A 22,920-nucleotide genomic window follows, 5' to 3' on the forward strand; every position below is an offset into this window, starting at 1 on the left:
AGTATCTACAATCCTTACCAGGGTGCAAGTACAGAGTAAGAACTAAAATATTTGTTGTATTAGCACTGTGCTGAACACACCTATGTCTAACTATCCTAGACAGTACTGGATGCAAACTATAATTAACAAAGTCCTATCTTAGTCCTGTCTTACTAGATAAGGAGAAGTAGAATGGCATAATGAATAGGAAAAAAGAGGTAGCCTGAGAGTCAGGGAGACTAGAATTAAAGTCTCGCCTCTGACACATATTGGCTATGCAACACCAAGCAAGTCACTTATTTAACTCTCAATGACTTAGACAACTTTATAAGGCTCTAAATTATGAGGTATGCCAATCCATAGTGGTACAAATTCTTTAACAGGAGCTTACTATATTGATAAAATCTGACATACATAAATGGTAACAGTTGACGTGCATAGAGAAAGTACAAAGAATTAGGAAAAAATACAATTTAATGTGGGGCAGAACTGCAAAGGAAGCTTCAACAAAGTAAATAAGACTTGAGCTGTGCATTCAATGTGCAGAAATGATTAAAAAAGAACACTCCATATGGCAAAGAAGGATCTTAAAGTAGGGGGAAGAGGGAGGTACTGAATTACATGAGCAACAGAAGAGGTAGGAATGAATACTTGAGTGTTGGGGATCCAGTATAGCAAAAAGACTAAATTAGGGTGGAAGATTCAATAAAGAAATAATTTGAAATAAGATGGTAGGTTAGGGTAAGATCAAATCATAGAGGGCTTTGAAAAGTAAGCAAAGGAATTTATATTTGGTACAGGTGCTAATCTTGGGAGTCACTGTGATTTATGAGTAGGAAAGTAACATGATTAAAATGATCACCATAGTTAATAATTTCAGGGAATATTTAAAGCAAATAGAAAATTTGTAGACAAGAAAACCAAAGATAGTACAGTGATTAGGGTCTGCACTAGAGGTGAAAGTGTAGGGAGCAATGATAATGGAGATGAAGGAATTAATCTGAGACACACTGAAAAAAGAATATCGGAGGAGACTGTTATTAATTACATATGAATGGGAAAATCAAAGACAGCAATTTAAAATGCCTAAATGTTTTAAACCCAGAACAGTGGGGACATTAATAGAAAGGGAAAAAAGGAATGCAATCTTCTTCCTTAGAAAAATTTAAGTAATGATAAGAATATTATTAAGCGCTGGATTCAGGAAGTTAAAATCTGGCTGTGTGACACTTACTAGCTGTGTGATTCTAGATTTAATTTAGTCATTTAATCTCTGTCTCAGTTTCTTTCTCTGGAAAATGGGGGTAATAACAGTACCTACCTTTCAGGATTATGGTGAGGATAAAAGTAGGGGTATTATTGGTAAAGCACTTTACAAACCTCAAAGCGCTGTATAAATGCTAGCTATTGTTATTAAAAATATAGGGAAAGAATATTTTTCACACACATTAGATGTTTCTTGAGGCAAGAAACTGTAGACTATACTGTGTCATCAATAAACATTTATTTAAAGACTATCTCTTCAAAGGTTCCTTTCAAGTTTTTAAATTTATGATTGGGTTAATAATTTTTCTGACAGTACAGCAAATGTAATTTTATTTGTGGAAATGTGCAATAAAAAAAACTGAGCATCATTTTACCATTACCTTGAATTCTTTCTAAACTCTGTTCTTTTGCTTCCTCTAGTTGAACTGGGGGACTTAATCTGGGGAGCCTGCTTTGCCCCTGGACCACTTCTATTAGAGATTCTTCCTGAGCAGTACGAGTTCGGGGAGCAACTGGAACCGTCTGTTTCTGTGGGACTTTCACATAAGAGAGAAATATATAAATGGTATTATTGCATATCAAACCTCAATGTTAAATGTCATCATATCTAGTAGTAATATCACTTTAAAGTTATATAATGATTTACAAAGGCCAAAGCAGCTTACTAACACTGCTTTATTATTCTTACTACCTCTCTGATAGGATGGAGAAGGGAACCATTATTCCTATTCTAAATATCTACACACCTACACTTATTGACTAATTCTCATGCTATCATGAGGACTTCACATCCTAACTCAAGGATCTGGGGTTAGGAAAAATGTCAAAGTTCTTTCTTTAAAGATGAGTTTATATACAAGTAATTTCTAATAGATGTTCAAGATGTTAAACATTAAATTATCTATGATTCTTCAATGTATGAGTACTGATGATGAAATGGAAAGGAAGAATGAATGTAAATCAGGTCAACCCACTTTCAAGTTCCAGTTATTTTCATCTTTAGTCCAATCTCATGCAGAAGGAACACAGGCAATCCAAGCCACTTGGCTCCAGAATGTTAAACTGAATATTCAGGGTTAATTTTGTAGGGGGGGCAGGGGGGAAAGAGATTTTTATTTTAAACAAAAGTTATAGATAGTAATTAACTCTCTTAAGCTTAGCTGAAGCAGCAAGACATCTTGAAAAAGAAATAGGACGTAGTATAGGCTAAGAAAGTCAAACTACTATCTTTACCATCTTTTTGCAATATATATCACCATCCTCCAAGCTCACAACCTAGGAATTATTGCCCATTAAACTCTCTCCTCATATTCAATCTGTTGGTAAGTCTTATTGCATACCCACTTCCTCTGACACTATTATCACTCTTATGAAACCCTCAGCATCTTTCACCTGCATATTGCAATAGCTCATCATTGTTGGTCTCTTTCCCAAAAGTCTCTCCCACTGAACATCCTCCAATCATATGCTAAAAGCAACCTTGCTAAAGTGTTTGATCATGACTCCCCTCACTCCCAATTCAATAAACTACAATGGTTCTCCATCAACTCTAGGATCAAACAAAATTTTCTTGTTGCCATTCTAAGCTCTTCATAACCTGCATTACCTTTCTTATTTTTTTCACCTTACCTACTTCCACATACTCTAAACTCCAGTGACACTGGCCTCATTGCTATTCCTCAGACTATCTCCTGATTCTTAAGTGTTTTTAATGACTAACCTCCCATTGCTGAAATTTTTTCCTTCATCTTCTCTAATTCTTAGTTTCCCTGGCTTCCTACAAATCTCAGCTAAAATCCTACCTTCTATAAAAAGCCTTTCACAATCTTCCCTCAATACTAGCATCTGCCCTCTTGTTGATTATCCCCAATTTATACTGTATATATCTTGTTTGTACACAATTATTTACATGTTGTCTCTCCTAACAGACCATGAGATCCCCAAAAGAAGAGAGTTGTTTTTCATTCTCTCTACCTGCAGTGCTGAGCAGTGCCTGGTACAAAGCAGGTGCTTAATAAAATGCTTCTTCACTAACTGATCATCATCTCCCTTCAAACCTTGATGGAGACAGCCAGGATCCTGAACCTGAAAGCTCCAATAATAGCAGTGTACCCCAAACCAGCATACCTGCTTTCAGTTCAGCCCTCACAATTATTCTCCAAGAAAAAGGCGCCTGTAGAGAAGGGCACAGCCAATCTCTCCAACTGCCAACCAACTGTCACTTCTAGGACAAGCAAGCCAGCCTGGCCAAAGCAGCAAGATATACTGAGGGAGAGAGAAGGCAGCATGGCCTAAGCAAGTCAAACCACCTCCACTACTTTGATCACCATCTACTCTAAAAGCCTGAGAAAAAAACCCAGGACTTGGGTTCCAAGTCTTTGGAAGAGTAGTTCCCACATCTATCATCCTGGGAAATGAACCCTGTAGAGATGGAACATGGCAAGCTCCTGCAGGTGCTATAGCCACACCTATTAAAGACCCAGAAAAGAAAATTCTTGTCACCCAAATCCTTGGCACTGTAAAGTGTTTCAACATCAGAAGTTGATTTATGATTTTATTAGTAGAAATGACATTAAAGAAGAGGCATTACCATCTCTTTGCCGCTGCACCCTAAAGACAGAGGACCTTTCCATCTTACTTGGAGCTGAAACTTTCCATGTGTTGACTCCCCCAATAGAATGTGAGCTCCTTGAGAGCAATGACTGACTTTTCTATTTGTATCCCCTGCACTTAGCACAATTACTTTGCACATAGTAAGGGCATAATAAATGCTTTATTCATTCATTTCCAAAGACAGCAGAGAGAGAGAAAAGGAGGGGAAGCAGAAGGCCAAAGCAAAGCATTCATGAAAAGAGTTAACCCCCAAATTCTAACTGTCAACAACAAAATAGTAATTGGAATTTTGAAACATTGGTTATGGAGACTAGATGGCAGAGAATGCAATGACATCATAGTATAGAATGTCATCTGCCTTGTGTTTTTAGATCACTGTAAAACTATAGCTGATGGGAAGTCAGTAAGACTCAGTAAGAATATTAAACAACAACCCAATAACCCTATAAAAGAAAAAAATATTACTTTTCATAAGGACTTATATTTTTCTCATAAATATGGTACTATCATCATCAAATTTCAATTGTAGAGGGGGGAAAATATATATATATATACACACACATATATATATAAAATCCAGTTCTCTGTCTTTTTTTAAATATATATTAATGAAAAAAGTGAGAAAAGAGGTAAGAAAGGAAAACTTGTTCATACATTAGCAATTTGGACCAACAAAAACTGAAGCTAAATTACTTTAATTTCTCCCAGCTAAAATCTTCTCTTAATTAAAATTCTTTAAAATTTAAACAATGGTCTTGTTTTCATCTATTTGAAATAATCTTCCCTTGAATCTTCACATCTTAATGTATCAAAGGATCCTCTTAAAAATACTCCTCTTTCTCACCTCATTTCTTGTTCTTGATATGACAAAAGGCTCTAATCTCCACACAAGCTGTTTTTAGCACAACTTAGTCTTATTTTTAATATATATCAGTTATTAAGAACATTCTCTCAAGCTCCAAGTTTATACTTCAATATAAAAAGAGCAAAAAGCTAAATTACCTGTAGAATAGTTGGTTGTTTTTGTAACAGATTCCTGAGCTTCTGATATAGCTTTCAATATTAGATTCTTATTAGCTTGTTTGGATGGTGGGAGTGAAGGTCTAAAAAAAGAAATTCACTTTTAATAGATATTTGTTCTCAGAAAAAGAATTCTCTGAAGTTACCTATCTTTAAGGTAGCTCTTCCTTTACTATAGTTTTATCTTGCATTTTGAATGAATTTTAACTTTATGACGATATACTCAGTGCCAATTTAGCACCTAATATTTAAACCCAACATCTTGCCAAAATGAGAACAGATATTCACCTTAATTACTTGAACTATAAACAAATATCTCACCCCTACTTAGCTATTCACACTCTTTTGTTTATATTAGTGTTATGTCTTTCATCTATATTAACATATATTAGTAGTTGAAGTTGGCATGAGCAGTGTCCTCCAACATAGATCAAAATTAACAACTTAAAACTTAGATGATCTTCAAAAACTGCTATGTCTTGAAATCCAATTTTTAAAAAACAATGTTAAAAAAAATTGTAGAATTGGGAAAAAAAATATTACTCAAAAAAAACCCAGAATTGCTATTCCTAAAAATTTTATCTTCTCAGACCAATGAGTTGTTTCCCCAATTTAGCTAGGCTTGTCCAAGATAATAGATACAACATACTATTTTTGAATCAATATTTGAAATCTGTCCAGCTTGAAGGACCTGCCAAGTATGCAGCTCTCCTAATCTATCAACAAGTACATATTAAGTGATAAGCTAGAATAAGATTTTAAATGAACAGTACATGTTTACCAAATGAGCAAATTATATATTTTGAGTTGTCATTCACATACCTTCTTTCAGGTTTTGCTGGCACAGACACACTGCTGGACACACTTCCTATACGTAATCCATATTCTTCCTCTTCCTCTTCCTCTTCTCCATCATTATTGTACTTTTTTACTTTAACAACTGAACTTACCACAGGTAACTTTCTCTTTCGAAAGTTTTCTTCCTGTAACCAAAAATACTTAGGAGTACTTCTCTATTCAGATAATGGAAAATTTTTATTTAAAAGATATATTTAAGCAAAAACTTAAAAATCAATTAGATTAATAGTATCATGGTATATTTGGTGACAAAGAAAATTAAAAATGTTAAATCCTAATTGAACTGCAGAGTTGTAAGAAAGTTTAGAGGACATCAAGTTCAATCTACACCTAAAAAAGTAGCCCATTCCACAATATTCCTAAAAAGGAATCTTTAAACTACTACCTAAAAATTTCTAAGAACAAATCTTTCTCAAAGCATCCCCTTTTGTTAGAAAGCACCTCCTTATACTGAACTAAATTTGCCTTTCTCCTCCATTCTTTAATCATATTCTGCCTTCTCTAATGAGACTAAACTAACACTTATAAACCATAATGCATCAATTGTTTTGAAAGACTGCAATTAGGCTTTTAGGTGATGCAATTTTCTTTTTCTCCAAGTGAAGCATCCTCACTCAATTCAACTAAATCATATGACGTAATTTTGATATTCCTTACTATCCTTTCTTTGTATACTTTCCAGTTTGTTAGCACTCCTTTTAAAATGCAGTGCTCAGAACCAAACACAATATTCCACATTTAGCATGACAAGACAGACTTTAATACCTCCCACATTTTGGACACTGCAATATCTGTTGATGTTGCTTAAGAGTATGGTAACTTTCTATTTCATTTGTAGTTTACTAACCTTCCCCATATTTTTTCTCATGATCTAAATATATATTCCCCCTATCACTTATATACAATTAATTTTGAGGGCCCACAAACAGGACTTTTTATTTGTATTAAATTTCATCTTATTAGACTCACTCCATATTCTTAGGCTGACCACATAATTTCAGATCCTAATTGTCACCATTCCCCCTATCCATCACAAGTATTTAAAAAACCAATAAGTTATATGCCTTTATACAAACCTCATTGCTTATTTTATCAGAGTTTGCTTTGGCGATAGGCCTATAGGTCTCTGCTAAGCCACTAAATGCTTCCGATTCACACAGATGTATTGTTTCAAATGACCTGCTGGTCTGTATGTCTAGCTGTTTGCCAGTCTGAATACTGTTCTGCTGCTGTAAATGCAACCTGTGTAAATGTGCACTGCCATCTGTATTTCGACTTCCTGGAGGCCGGTAGATTTCAACAGAAGGACGAGTAGAACTGTACGTAACTGTCACTATAGGTTTTTTCCGTGATAAGAGAGTGTTTTCCTGGACAAAATTTAGATCTTCATCGATAAGATCATCTGGTTCTGGTTTAATATCAATTACATCTTCAGAGGGGGCTAGCTCTCGAAGAGGTTTCACTGTTGACATCAATCGAGCTGCAGTTCCATCATCATAAGGCTGTCTACTTAAAAAGAAAACAGATTAAACTATGGTTGAGAATGTAAAACATTTCCAAAGAATGATTATGAAAACAAAGAAGGGAAATCAAAATTTTTAGTAATCACTTTTTCAAACTCTACTCAAAAAGTCCTTTATTAGTTTTTTATTCTTTCTACTTTGGCTTAAGATACTGGCAAAACATAACATTCTCCTAAAAACATCCTAATTTTATATTATTGCACTTAACAAAAGTTGCTTATAATTTTTACAAGTCAACTATTTTCCTGGCTAAGCCTCCATATTTTTTGAAACTCAAGATAACTAATTTCTTGACACTCACTCATACAATATTTAGAAGATTGGACTAAAGAGTTGGAAGGGAACTTTGATGTCATTAAGTCCAACATCCTCATTTTACAAATGAGGAAACTCAGGCTCAGAGAAGTTCAGTGATTTGTCCAGTCACACAGCTAGTATATATTAAATAGCTATTGTGTGTTAAGTAATGGATAAAAGATGCCTTACCTGATAGTAGATGTTCTGTGATCTTGTGAACTTGTAGAAACTCTGGAATCATTTTTTTCAGATCGAGTACTAGAAACAGCAAGAGGTAGCAATGTATCCTCATGTCTTCTTTCATCTCCTCCACCTAAACTGCTCTTGTTTGAAGGCAAACTACTTTCAAAGATATTGGTCTCCGAAGATTTTAGACTAGAAGGTTCTGTGAAAGAAAATGCAAGTCTTAAGATAAATCTAAAATATTTTAAATGAAAATTTTATTGTGATTTAATTTCATGGAAGTATTTTTTGAATAGTCATTTAAGCCACTATTTTTAAAGTACTCTTTTCTTTTCAAAAACAAAAAACAAAAAAAAAAAAACACAAATGCTATTTTTAAAAAAGCTAGTAAAGAAAAATATCTTGCAAATTCCAAAATTACATTATACTAAGTCTTACCAGTAGTTACAGAGCGAAGTTTATCTAATACACCATGAAGCCTAAAAGACAAAAGAAAAATCAAATCTTACTAAATCTAAGTAATTTCATTCAACTGTCTTCTTCACCACAAGTATGATATTACAGTATTACTTTTTTCAAATGGATAAACAGCATTAAAATTGACTATCATCCTGTACATTATTTTTTTTAGAGCTGGCTTTTCTGCATCTAACTCTATTAAACTGAGAGGTCAGATGGCACAGTGGATAGAGCACCAACCCTGAAGCCAGGAGGACCTGAGTTCAAATCCAGCCTCAGATACTTAACACTTCCTAGCTGTGTGACCCTAAGCAAATTACTTAACTCCAATTGCCTCAGCAAAAAAAAAAGTCAGCAATTCAGAAGATTTTTCTTGGCTGACTTCAATACCGAGACTTCTCATCACAAACAAAAAAACTTAATTTAATTTTTAAAAAGGAGCATCTTTTTACCATTAATACTTTCTTTTTATTGTTTCATAAGGAATAGAGACATTGAATTATGCAAGCCCTGAAGCAATATATATGACTTAAATTACTGCAAATTTTTATATATTCAAAATCACTTCTACAATCTTCTATATGTCTTAGTTCTGAGGGGCACAGAGTGATAAGTTAAATATGATAAATTAAATATAATAATCCCCTTTACTGAGAATATTGTTCAAAACTGATACTACCAGAAAGGAAAGAGAAAAGGGAAAAGAAAAAAAAGGGAAAAGAAGCAAAGATAATGGAACTTCACAAAGTTTTAATTCTTAGCTTCTTGGGTTTTGTTGTGGTGGTTGTTAATTCATTTGGTTCCATCTTACAAAAGACCAAGAGCTTCGAATGAAACCTTCTCTCTTTTTACATGTATACTTAATTGATTATGTTAATAATTGTTTTAAAGTTTACAGCAGCAAAAAAAAAAAAAAAAAATTACTGCAGATTTACAGATACTCCAGAAAAAGAAATGGCTAAAACCATCTTCACCTTAAGAACCTCCTGATGACCCTAACTACTGGCCCTCCCATTCCCCACTCTTAACTAAAGGGAAGAGGGGAAAAAACTAAAATATGAAATTGTTGAGATTTTACCTCAGAATCCTCCCATTCTTTCCCCCATCCATTTAAGAAGTTCCACCTAGGGGACACAACCAGGGGGACAGACGTTTCCTTCACACTAATGTTCTAAATAGAACCTTGAGGTCTATTTAGCCTTCAAATTTCTCCATATATCACACTTCCTTATCCTATGGCAAGCTAATTCATACTCCTCTCTAATGCATTTAATTTAGAATTGCCATCTGATTAAAAACCTCCATTTCCCCATCGCTCCCAGAATCCTCACCTCAATCCTAATCAATCTTACTCTACCCCAATTCCTATAATTTTGACTTTCCCTTCCATTAAGACTTCAAGTCTGATCTATTGTCAACAAATTCCCTTCCAGTTTAAAATGACTCGCCTCATAATCCATTCCATCCTATAACACTGAGTGAACCTGGATTTTCCCTGAGGAAATTTCACCACTTCCCACACTCTCAAGTACTACAAGCCCCCCTCACTCCCACATCCTGCACTAAGAGTTATTTGTTGGCACACCCCTCACACTTCCTGACCTTTCCTGTACCATCATCACACAGTAATCTCTTCTCCTATAAAGTTAATTCTATCCATTTAGATGACCTATTTTTGTTTCTATCATCTCTGGCTTATTTTTACTACTTCCTTAAAGAGTTCAGTATAGGGCTCAGCATGGTCTTCTCTATCCCAACCCCTAAGTAACAAATTGACAGTGATTAGAACAATGGGGTTGGAATCAATAAGATCTGAATACAGATTCTGTCTCAATCAATTGCAATATGACTCTGGGCATGTCATCGAATCTCTCTGGCTCTCAGGTTCCTCAGCTGTAAAATTAAGGGTTGGACTAGATGACTTCTAAATCTCTAACAGCTGTATATTTACGATGCCTAACCATATCCTTACCTCAATAGTCAATCTGATGACCCTTTAAACAAAACAAGTATTTCCTCCATGTTACTTCAAATTAAGCACATAGAATAATTATAACTTGGAATGACAAAATTTTTAACTGTGAAATTCCTTTCTCTAATCACCATCTATTTACTTCACTCAGTGTCTCACCCCTCTTAAAGCATCTTCTTCATCCTTCATCCTCAAAACAACCTCTAATGACTCTATCCTTTACTATTTTCCCATTCCATTGGTCAGATAAGGCTTCATGTTACTCCATTGCCAGTCTTGACTTATCTATTAACCACTTCATCAGTCCTGGTATTTTTGCTCTTCAGACTGCACTACCAATCCTCTACCTAAGGTCACCTTTTGCTGCCCTTCTAAGTACTTCAGCTCCAGGTAAGTTATCAAACCATGTTGACTAGCTCCACTAAGTTTTTAATTTTAGCTAAACTTCACTAGATCCTTAGTGTCACATGAGAATTTCTATTCAGCTTTAACTTTCCATCATACTCTCCCAAAAGGAACCATAACCAAACTTTTTTCACAAACAAAATCAATAAACTAGAAAAAAGAATCTTGTCAACTAGGAAAAAAATTTTACATTCATCACATTCTCCCCAAAGACATTTTCAAACCTTCTTCTCAAGCCACAAACTGCATCACAGTTCTTGCCTCCCACTTATAGCAGATAAACTCCCTTCCTACTTTAATGAACTAAAGGTCATCTTATGAGCTTTTTCACCTCTTCTAGTTCACATTCTAGAACTTATCTATATTTTCAATCCTCATCTCCCTACTTAGTTCCAATAAAAAATAAGCCATTTTTATCAAGGGATCTGATTTTCTCAGGCAACTCCTTCAAAAGCTGTTTCATTGATTATCTATCTCTTCTTTCTTCAATCTTTCCTTATCTATATTCCTCTCGAATACTCATAAACATGTTCAGATTTTCCTTATGATTAGAAAATCTTTTCATGACTCTTCCATTCCTTCAAGTTTATAACTCTCCTTTAATTTACTGCTAAATTCCTAGACACTAACTCTCTTGACTTCATTACCACCTACTCATGTTACACTCTTTTTAAAAATTATTTTTTACTATAAACTTGACAAACATTTTCATAAAGAATAGGAAAAATGATGGTATATTAAGTTGCAAATCTATATTATGTTCAGCTTGACCTTTTTCACCTATCCCCTTCAATCTGAACTGACTTTACTACTTAATTATGAAAGCAAAATATTAGATGGTCTCAAATTTACAGACAAATTAAAAATGAGATAGGCATGATGCTAAATAGACATTTACTAGACTTCTGAATATAAAAACAAGTGCAGCTAATTGGCCCAATGGATAAAGTATCAGATATGGAGTCAGGAAGATGGGAATTCAAATCTGGCCTCAAACAACTTCTCAGATGTGCAATCCTGGGCAAATCACTTACTCCTGTCTGCCTCAGTTTCCTCATCTGTAAAATGAGCTTAAGAAGGAAATGGCAAAACACTCCAGTACCTCTGCCAAGAAAACCCCAAATGGGATCACAAGAGAATTGGACGTAATTAAACTGACTCAACAACCACCACCTTCTGAGCAGCTGAGACAGCAGATAGAGCACTGGTTTTGGAATTAGGAAGACATCTTTAGGAATGCAAATCTGGCCTCAAACAATTACTAGGCATGTGATCCTGGACAACTCATTTAACCTTGTTTGCCTCAGTTTCCTCATCTATAAAATGAGCTGGAGAAAGAAAAGGCAAATCATTCTAGTATTTTTACAGAGAAAACCCCAAATGTGGTCATGGAAAGTTGGTCACAAGTAAAATGACTCTGCAACAACAAATATAAAAGCTACTAGCAAGTAATCAAAATTATCTATATCCAAAAACTAGCATACACTACAGGATATCCAAAGATAGTAACATCTGAGTGGAGTAAAGGGATTTACAATGAGACAGAATTTCATTTATTCTCACTAAATTACTATTGTTTGAATCCTTATGATTTGTACTATCTTTTGATCTTGAACCTAGGAAATTGATGATGACTTGACTCCCATAAATCTACATATCTTTTGATGAGACTTGCAAGAGTAGTGCTTTTTAATCAGCTTTTTAAATTTTAAAATTGCTTTTGAAAATTACTTTAGATTTTCTTATCTTTCTCTCACCTTCCCCATTTCTTACCAGTAAGATTAAAAAGCACTACTCTTATAAATGGAAAAAAAAAAAAAAAAAGAAGAAGATTCATAGCATCTTGTAGCATGAAAACACCATCATATTTGTCAGGTATTTCAGAGATACACAAAAATGATGTCTACAAGGAGGCTATAAAATGGAAAATTTTAACAATCTCATTGCATTAGAGAAAATGTCCCCATGCTTTGTACTTTATAGATTAAAAAACAAAAAAACCCCAGACATTGAAACAATGTGTATTATTGACGTATATAAACATACCATACAGTAAATCTAACCGTGTTGTTCCCTAGAAAAAGGGAAAGGTCTTCAGTCATTTGCTCTTGACTTTTCTTATTAGCCACCATTACCATGATGTAATCAGGAAGTTCTTCATCTAAACAAAGGAGAAGTGACAGAAACAAAATAGCTCATTATAATAGAAAACTTGGGAAAAAACCAGTCATATACCTGAGATTTTTAAGTTAATTATTAAAACATGTACTCCTAGAGAGAGTATATGATAACTTTTTTTAACCAAAATCATTCTGGACAAGTTTTTTTTTTTTTTTCCTCTTCCTCCCATAAATGTTCCTATTACTGGTCTAGTAGATATGAAATATAATTATTATTATAAATCCTGAATACAATCAACTAACCAAAAAGCTGACTCAGTTCTATAAAATGCCAGAAAAAATATTATTAATATAATCCTTATTAAACTCAAGAAATATTATTAAGAGTATGGTAAATGTTAAATATTTAATCCAACATGTGAACTGTGTCTAAAAATAGTACAAAAGATGTCCTTGAGGACATGGATGACAGGCAAAGGAGAGGAATCAATCATGTAGTAACAATGGGAGACAGCAGTGAAGAGTCTAAGTGACACATCAGTACTTTTATGCCATTTGAAGTAGGGGCTATAATCCCCATTTTGCAGATGAGGAAACTGAGGCTAAGAGGTTCTTAGACCCTCTGATACAAAAGAGGAAGTTCTCTAGCAAACTGTTCAACTCATTATCTTTCTCCTCAAAAATTACCTTTTTTCCAAACTTACCTATTACTGTCAAGAGCATCACTGTCCTGATGTCATTTTTCAATTCCTTATTCTCAACTCATCCTACACAGATAATCAATTGTCAAACATCTCTTATATATATATCCCCTTTTTTCACCACTCATTCAGCCATTACCCCCACTCAACATTGAGTCTACTATTTGCTCTCCCTGGCCTTTAGCCTCTGCCACTCCACAGAACACAGTTTTCCTAAATGGAAGGCCTGGTCATATTGACTCCTCTCCCATCCCAAACTTCTCTGTATAATCTCTCTACAACTTGACTCTTTTCTAGGTTTACTGCAGGAGAATCTTTTTTTGTGATATGGACTCTTTTGGCACTGTGGGAAAGCTCCTTGAAGGTATGGGCTTCACTTTTGTCACTGTATCCCTGGTAGTTAGCCCAATAACTGGCACATCATAAACCCTTAATAAACTCTTAATAATTGCCCAAAGTCATATAGTTACTAAATGCACAACAGAGATTCAAACACCATTCCTCTGACCCCAAATCCAAAACACTTTCACTATACTACACTATCTTACAGAATTAGCTGTAATCTCTCTCCTAAACTCCAGTCCCCCACCTCACTGGCCACCTGCTTGTAGTCCTTCGTCTGGATATCCTATGGGTACCACAAACTCAAATGAAATTCAGGTTTCTCCTAAAACCCACCTTTTTAAAAACTGCTCAATTTCTGTTGAGGGTGAACCACCCTTGTAATTATTCAGGTCCACAACCTTAAATCCATCCTTTTTTTCTCCTATTCTTTCATTCTCCAAGTCTTATTTATTCTAGCGCCATAGTATCATTCAAAACTTCCTCCTCTCCCATGACATGGCTATTAATTCAGGCCTTCATCACCTCTGAAATAGATTATAATAACAACCTCCTAATTTATCTCCCTGCTTCCCACTCCCCAAACAGCTCAAAAATCTTCAGTAGCTTTCTACTGCCTCTAGCATGAAATACAAATTCCTTAGTAAGGATCTTTGAAGCCTTCCACAATCTGGCTGCAACCAACTTTGCAAGTTTGCTTTTATATCTTCCTTTTCATTCAAGTCTACATTCCAACCAAATCGGACTACTTCTTATTCCCCAAACAAACTGCTCAATCTCTCCTCTGCACATATTGCCCATGTCCCATTTTCCCATCTCCACCTTCATGGTTCAGTTAGAGTGATACCTACTCAAAACCTTTCTTAGTCCTCAGGGTGATTAATACTGTCTCTCATACAAAATTATTTTTATTTACTTATCTATGTACACATTGTATATAGACAATATGGCGTAACAGATGACATACAACTGACAAAAATCTACGATCCTTTCAGTTGTCCAAATAGTTTAGCGAACTTAGGCTTTATCTATAAAGTCAAAGACAATTATGTTCATTTGTAGAGAACTTCCAAACTGAGTATTCTCTAAACTGAAGAAATCACATATTCCTATATATGCAGTGTATCATCCCAGAAGAATTAGTTTTTGAGGGCATGTACTGTTTTGTCTTTGTATCTCCAGTGCTTAGTATCATACCATGCAGAATAATTCAAATACTTGACAGTTTTAATAAGCTAATTTATCAAAGAGATTTATTAAACCAAAAGTTAAAACTAAACTTTTAGTATCTTTTAATACCTTCCACTTGATTCCATAATAATTGAATGAAAAGCCAAAATTTAAGAATATCAAAAGGCAATTAAGACTACTACCTTAGTGGAAGAGATTATAGACAAGACTGAGGAGCAAATGCATATAACAATCCACAGAAATCAAAAAATTCAAGATTTAGAATTACATGGAACCTTGGGAGATTATGGTGCCTATCATAATGTTTCATATATTTAAAAAAATTTTTTAAAGGATCAATTAAGTTACTTGTCCAAGGTCATACAAGTAATAAGCATTGATGTGAGATTCAAACCCAAGTTCTCTAAACCCATAACTAATGACTTTATAATGAAGCATGTTGTAATATCCCAGATTACTAAAAGAGGACTTTGTTCAACAAGAATTGCTGGGAAAATAGAAAAATAGCTTGGTAGAAAACAGGTTTTGTCAAGCATCTTACACCTTTAAATACAATAAATTCCAAATGGATAAAGTGAGATATAAAAAGTAATTTACACCATGAAAAACTTCTACAATTTTCGAATTTCTAACCAGACAAAGAATAAAAGAAATTAAATAACTCCAAACATCTCTGACAAAAGTCTAATAGCTGATATCTAAGGAAATTTGACATCTGAAATATGTACAGAAATGGGCATCTGCAAGGGCAACTCACTAATGGAGAGGAGGTCAAAGGATATGAAGTTTTCAAAAGATGAAAAGTAAACTATTGTCTGAAAAACTGTTTAAAATTTTTAAAAAATTTAAAAATGCAAACTAAAACAATTCTGATACAAATTCATACCCATCAAATTGTCTAGGATGTCAAAAAAATGGAAAAATTCAATGTTGAAGGGATGTGGGTAAAAAAGCACAAGGAGATATGAATTGATCCAAATATTAAGGAAAACATCTGGAATCATGTGAAAGAAGTTACTAAACTTTTCATGTGCTTTGATACAGTGATGCCAGTACTTAAATATAACCCAGCAAGTTAATAACAAAATCCAAGCTGTATAAAAAATTCTTAACAGCTTTACAGGAATGAGAAAAAAGTTAAACATAAAACTATTAGCACAATGACTAGAGAGAGCATAGTTAATTTAGTGTACCATAGTCCATGACAAATGAGAATTAACAAATATATATTAAAAAAAGACTTATGGCAATCAAATTAAAGGGAAAAAAGCACCGAAGAATATACAAAATAATTGCAATATAATTGAAAACATTAAAGGCAACAAAACTTAGATCACCAAAAACAAATCTCCCCAAAATGACAAAATTTTAAAATGGTGTAACTGTGGTTAAAAAGTTACCCTAATACAATGCTAATGGAATTGTGAACTGGTTCAACCATTTTGGAAATCAATATGTAACTGTAACAGTGAATTACAAAACAACCTGTATACTATTTGACCCAGATAACCTACTACCAAATGGGTAGCAAGGTGCAATGAAAATCATACTGTTTTGAGACAGAAAAACCTCAGTTCAAATTCTGATTTTATTAATGTATAACCTTGGGCAAAGTCATTCAATTTCTCTGATATTCAGTTTTCTCGTGTATAAAATGAAGGATCCCTAAATGTCTAAGGCCTCATCCAAATCTGAATTTATGATCCTATGACTATATCCTCATAAAGTTTACTGGGCTTGGGGAGAGGGGAGGGAGGAAGGGTAACGAAGAGGGAAGGAACTTATCTATACTAAAAATAATTTTCTTAATTGTTTCTTCTATGATTTTTCAAAATGCAGACAAAAACAGAAGTGTAAAAAACTGAAGAACTATCCTTTCATGAAATAAGAATTCACAAAAAACCCGATTCTCATGCACCTGAATTACAACCAACTGAATCAGTCATGCTAATTTTTCTGATGTAAGTCAGGAAAAAAATAAAGACTACTGTAGAAGAAAAAAAATTTTAAAAAGAGAAAGGGAAAAAAGTCTACACCTTGTATACTTCTACACTATATAATGTAAAAATTCTTAAATTTAGTGATTGAAATAGATATGACAATGCATCATTATGTATCACTGATGGTTTTTGCTTTATCATATTCAAGGTCACGTGGGGGGAAGGGTTTTAGTATTCTCTAATAAAAATTTTTCCAAGCCAGCAATGTGCTGAAGGTACATATAAGATAATACTAAATTTACATTAGTTACATCTTCACCAAATAAAGCAGCACAAATCCTTCTTAGAGAACACTAACAATCTAATAACACAAATTTGTGGACATCTTATCTTATCTCTTAGAAAATAAGGTGCCTGAGACAATGAACTTTCAATCAATTAATATGCATTTATTGAGCACCTCCTTTGTGCCAGGTACAATGCAAGATATTGGGAATACAAATAAATGAATGAAAAAATCTCTATTATCAAAGACTCTACATTCTAATGAGAAAGAAAAGTATTTTACAGAAGACTATACAAAACACAAAGAAAATACAAAATAAAATGCAAAGTATTTTGGGAGGGAAGGTATTAGCAGTTGAGGGTATCAACAAAAGGCTTCATATGGTGTTTTATCCTATGCTTTGCTCAGAGTAGGTACCCAAGAAAATATGTGCCGAATGACTAAGCTTTCATAAGCTTGAAAGCTTTTTGCATTCTTTTCTACCATTTATATCTGCTATAAACAAGGCATAAATTGCATTTTATGAGCTGGACAACTGTGAATACAGAAAATTCTAGTCCCAGAGACAAGCCAGTGCCTATTTGACAAAGTTTTTTGAGCATCATTTTCCTTATATAAAAAAATGAGAGTAATACTTGCTCTATCTCATAAGGTTATTATATGATTCAAATATTAATGTACTTTGGCAATTAAATTAGGATTAATGAACATTCAGAAACTAAAAGGCCAATGATACCTTCCAAATCCAAATAAAGGATTTTATCTGAACAACTTCAATTAAGGAACACAAAGTTCTACCATAACATCTTTGAATATATGAAAATTATAAGGAAGTGAATTTTAATTCAGTGATGCATTTGAAACCTTTTAAAATAATTTTTCATTTTATCTAAACCAGAGAAGAAAAAAGATATAATTAATATTATACGTACATGAAGAGGGGATTAGAAAGTAGGAAAAAATCAATAGCTTGGTACAGTCTTTAACTGGATGAAAAAAGAAGCCAGGATCAACAGATACAATAAATATTTTCAAAAACCTATGAGGATGCATTATCAAATTAACAGATAGTAGACAAAACAGATGAGTAAAAACAAAGGTCTAAAACCCACCATTAGAAAGGGCCGAAAAGGTTTTAAAAGAAAATTACACCATGTACAAAACAGTCCTAAAAATGAAGTACCCAAGGGAAAAATAAGAAACTAGAACTAGGACAAATAAAGGTGACAGGTTGAGGAAAATAAGGCAAAACCAAATTAAAACAGAAGGCAGCATTTCCCAAATCAAAAAAATCATAACTAGAATCGCAATAAAGTTTAAAGACAAGAAGAAATTGATGAGAGGTTCTTAACCTGGAAAACAAAGATATACTTCAAGATATCCATGAATTTGCATGGGGAAAAAATTGTATATTTCAATATAACTAAGTTTCCTTTGTAATCTAATTATGTTATGAACTTAAAAACTTTATTCTGATAAGGGATCTACAGGTTTTAAAATGACAAAGGGGTCAATAACACAAAAAAGGTTTTGACCCTTTTTTCTAAAAAATTAGCAAACCATCTTCTTTAGTTTACATATTTGCTAAATTTTCAAGTAACAAGAAGCCGAGAAGAAGAGCAATCTATGTCAATATGATCTCTAAAGCTAGAAAATTTGGCCAAATACTAAATTCAAAGTAGACAATTGTTGACAAAGTAGACAAATTCAGTTTAAGAAATCCACTTCACTAATATGGGAAGGTACATCTAGACAAATTCAAATGAAAGATCAAGGAGGCCTCTGTGATTTTAAAGCTCAATATGAATTAAAGAATTTAGCAATCCAAAGAAATCAAGAAATCTTAGGTAATTGTGATACAGAAGTAACAGTACTTTTCCTTGGTCAGGTCACATTTGGAAGTCTGATCAGTTCTAGGAGCATTTTAAGAAGGACCTAAAGTTCAAGAAAATTCAGCGAAAAGCAGCCAAGATGGTCAAGGGTCTCGATGTCATGCTGCTGTAGTAGTCAAACTACTGGCTGATGGAACTGGGGACTTAGTCTACAGAAGAAATTTATAGGAAGGGAGCGGATAGCTGCTTTCAAGTAACTGAAGAAGTATCCTCCAGAAGAGATACTGGACTTGGATTTCCAGTTCCAGAAGGCAGAACTAAGAAAAACGTGTCTAAATTACAGAGGCAAAATTCTACTCAATGAAAGGAAAATCTTACCAACATTAAGAACTATCTGAAAGTGGAATGGATTGCTAGAACATAGTGTAACTCTCTTACCCTACTGGGATAAATTGGATGGTTAATTTGTCCAAGCTATTATGTTGAGGAAATTTGGTAAATAAATTGGATTAAATGGTCACCAAGTGCCTTGCAACTTTGAAATTCTGTAATTCTATGGCTTCTCTAATAAAAAATAAACTATCCAAATTATGATTTACAAATATGACAAAACTTACCTACATAAGCTCCCAATTCCTGCAATTTTCCCTTAATGGCACTCTGAAGAAAAATTGAGCACATGAGAAATGAGGTTATCATTAAAATGTGACAGAACAAGATATAAAAAAATCAAAGCTGCAGGAGCTCGGACAATCAAGTAATGTCCAACTTTGAAATTGAGATGGCCCAGTTCTCGGTTGGCTTTTTAGACAATAAATTTCAAAGTCTTCGTAAGAACTGATTTCCCTGGCATAATTAATCCCACACTAGTTCTAAACTGAACATCACAAGGTGTCAAGTGTAATGAAGCAAAGTCAATATATTGAAAATTCATCTACTTTAGGGAGATTTTGCTGACACGAGCCATTCTTTTCAAAGGAAATACATATTCCAAAAATGTGATATAAGGTCTTTTTTTTTTTTTTTTCTTTTAGCAGATCAGAGGTGACTTGGTTTGGTCTGAATTTCAAAGATTTCCCTCTCCCCGCCCCCGGACAATTTTCAAGCAGTAACAACAATTGAACAGTGGATTCCAAGAAAAGCGACAGGTCTCTAATTAGGTGGTTCCTTAAAAGCTCGGCAGGAGGTGGGAGGACGTGGCCTCCGCCACGACCCCAAGCAGCAACAGGAACGAATCCACAAAAACCCCCGCTCGCAGCCCCAGAGCAGCTCGCACACGTCAGAAGCAAAACAGCAAAGGAGCCTCAGGCCGACCCGAAGCGTCTGGGGGGAAAGAGAGCGGCCTCCGGAGTCGGCCTGAGGCGGCCAGGGGCAAAAAGAAAGGGTCCGGAACGTCCCAGCCAAAGCCCTTGTTATCCCTGACAACCCAGGCGTCCCGCACAGCCCTCGGCTCGGGTCCCACGCCCGCCCCCACAGGCCTAGGCACCGCCCCGCCCCCTCCCCCACTGTTCCCAGCCCACCGCCCGTCGCTCCCGCCAACGCTCCCTCCAGCCCCCACCCCCACCCGGGGCCGGGCTGACTGACAGACCGACGCCGGCTCGGGCCTCACCCGGATCTTGCGACTGATCTCAGTGCCAATCTCCATGGTCCCGGAGCGGGGCGCGGGCTGGACTCGAGTGGTTCCGGCGGCCTCCGTTACCGGGCACCAGCGGTTCTCAGATAGTCCCTGCAGCCGCCGCCCCCGCCGCCCCGGCTCCGCCCCCGCCGCACGTACGGCGCGTCCCCGCCTCCAGCCTGGCGGGGAAAGCGAAAGGAGAACTAGAGGAAAGGAGGAAGATTAAGGGAAGGAACGTCGCCTTCCTCCTCCGGCACGGCACGGCAGTGTGACGGGCGCCCTCTAGTGGAAGGAGGGGCGCAGAACACACTCTTTTTCTCCTTTCCCCTCCCCCATTCATCCCTCATCTTCTCCCCTACCGCCTCCATCCCCCTATACCCACTCCCGTTCCTCCACCTCCTCCGGTCCTTCCCTTCCTTTTTCTTCTTCTCCTTTTCTTAACTTTCCTATTACATGAACAAACATGATCACCCAAACTTTCAGCCCAAGTGTTATCTTCCACTCCTTACTCTCTCTCACTTGGAATATCCAATCTTTTCTCAAATCTTAAGAGTTCTCCCTTTACATCTCTGTTACATGCCACTTTCTCTCTTCTGATACTGCCAATCACTTTGGGATAGCCAATCTCGTAGCCAGAGATTGTTCTCCTGGTTCACATCTTTCCTTACAGTCAGTTATCAATTAACTTCCTAAAGCACACATCTGACTTAATCCTATCAAAGCAATGGGAGTATTTGTCCGTCTATTTTAAAGACTGACAGCTGAAGAATGACTAATTTAAAATCTAGAAAAGCAGAAACATCAGAGAGATTCAAGACAACTGAAGACGGGAAAAACTTCAAAGGCAACAACACTGCAGCTCGATCTATAAAGAAAATGAAAATCATTCTACATCAAAATTTCAAAGGCAAAAACTAGAGTTTAGCTTCTCAGGCTATCATTCAGTCTATCTGCAAAAGACCACACAGAACAGAGGGGTTAATTTTTGAAGTTTCAGTAAAACGACACAACCAACATGCTGACTTTTTCTTCAGTACTCATTGGAATGTTTTAGTATTTTAAAAAGCCGATGAAAAGGTTAACAGAGAACAATCTATCATATACAGCACCTGCTGAAAACTCTGAACTCATTTTTTTTATGTTATTCTGAGGTTTTCATTAGAAAAATAAAGATTTAAATGGGCACTTAAAAACTATATAATTCAATTCCTCTATTTTATAGATAATGAAGCTGAGATCCAAAGGAGTTCACAAGAACACTAAGCAATAAACCAGGTTTTCTTTATTTAAATGTGTAAGCAAGCATGTGTGCATATGTTGCTAAGTAGTGTGCCCACATTTTATCTCTGGGTCCTTATTGACATATTTATGTGGTCATTTGTTTTCACATTGATGGCATTTGTGAAATTCCATTGATAAAGTGAACTGTCTGACTTAAGTGAAATTTGAACCCAGTTTTTCATAACTCTAAAAATAGCCCTCATTTCACTATACCACACATTGCCTCTCTACTAAATTCCTGTGAACTAATCTTCAAAAATCATATATTTTTCCCTCCTACTGACTTTCTCGTATGGTCTTATATTTTAGCCATTTAGCCATAATTTAGGCTGTTACTGGTTTCGGACTTTGCTGATTTTGTATTCAAATCAAGAAAAAGTATTCATTTGGGTCAGGAAAAACATGGCCAAGGAAACTGTAGGGTATTTAGTGGTTAGGAACAAGCCAGGGAGTAGAAATCCAGGTAAACAAGTAGCGGTGTGAAAGGGTCTGAACCCACAGAAGTGTCCTAGCATAAATAGTTGCTGGAATCTAGGGAAAAACCTGAGGCTGGAGCCAAATTTCATTAAAATGCCTAAAGAAAGTCCCAGCAGATGGCACTGTTAGTCATTAATCTGGTCCAACAACAGGTGCTGGTGGTGTCCTAGGCTCACCCTAGAACCTTTGGGGCTCCACTCTAATAACTGGAATTATTGGAAAAGTGCCAAGCTCTCTGGGATTCTCAGGAGGTCAAAGACCTTTCCCTGGTTCTTACTGGCTGCCCTGACTTTGCTATCTAGGGAACATGGATCTTTGTGCATATACTCAATCTGAATCAAACTGTCCCTCTTGCAAATTGGCTTCTACCCTTAACTCGATATTCACAGAGCCTTAGTGGAGTAGTGGAGTAATGGAATAGCTCCCAAGGAAGCTGCCCAGATGTGCTCAATGGAAATTATTTCTTATGCTAATCCTAAATCTGCTTCTTTTCTATTTCTCTCTACTGTTCCCGAGTCTGCTCTCTGGGACTAAATAGAATAAGACTGATAAGCCTCTTC

The 22,920-nt window shown here is 35.5% G+C and overlaps 1 protein-coding gene across 11 annotated transcripts in view; it reads right to left on the reverse strand.

Annotated features, from left to right (window-relative positions):
• ZC3H14 (zinc finger CCCH-type containing 14) overlaps positions 1-21,735 on the reverse strand; it is a 45,369-nt gene extending 23,634 nt beyond the window's left edge. For 2 of the 11 annotated variants that reach the window (XM_051977440.1, XM_051977434.1), the window contains exons 1-8: positions 19,605-20,458; positions 12,622-12,736; positions 8,178-8,218; positions 7,746-7,941; positions 6,813-7,245; positions 5,701-5,861; positions 4,861-4,961; positions 1,626-1,781 (exon numbers count right to left, since the gene is read on the reverse strand). In XM_051977440.1, the coding sequence (XP_051833400.1) occupies positions 1,626-1,781; positions 4,861-4,961; positions 5,701-5,861; positions 6,813-7,245; positions 7,746-7,941; positions 8,178-8,218; positions 12,622-12,736; positions 19,605-19,686 (1,285 nt within the window). In that variant the 5' untranslated portion in view covers positions 19,687-20,458. Of the gene's footprint in view, positions 1-1,625; positions 1,782-4,860; positions 4,962-5,700; positions 5,862-6,812; positions 7,246-7,745; positions 7,942-8,177; positions 8,219-12,621; positions 12,737-19,604; positions 20,461-20,596 lie in introns of those variants that run through there. The other 9 variants (XM_051977439.1, XM_051977443.1, XM_051977436.1 and 6 more) reach the window with 9 other exon arrangements.
• Positions 21,736-22,920: the final 1,185 nt, after the last annotated feature.

The sequence above is a fragment of the Antechinus flavipes genome, chromosome 2 (assembly GCF_016432865.1).
Source record: "Antechinus flavipes isolate AdamAnt ecotype Samford, QLD, Australia chromosome 2, AdamAnt_v2, whole genome shotgun sequence".
Classification (NCBI taxonomy): domain Eukaryota; kingdom Metazoa; phylum Chordata; class Mammalia; order Dasyuromorphia; family Dasyuridae; genus Antechinus; species Antechinus flavipes.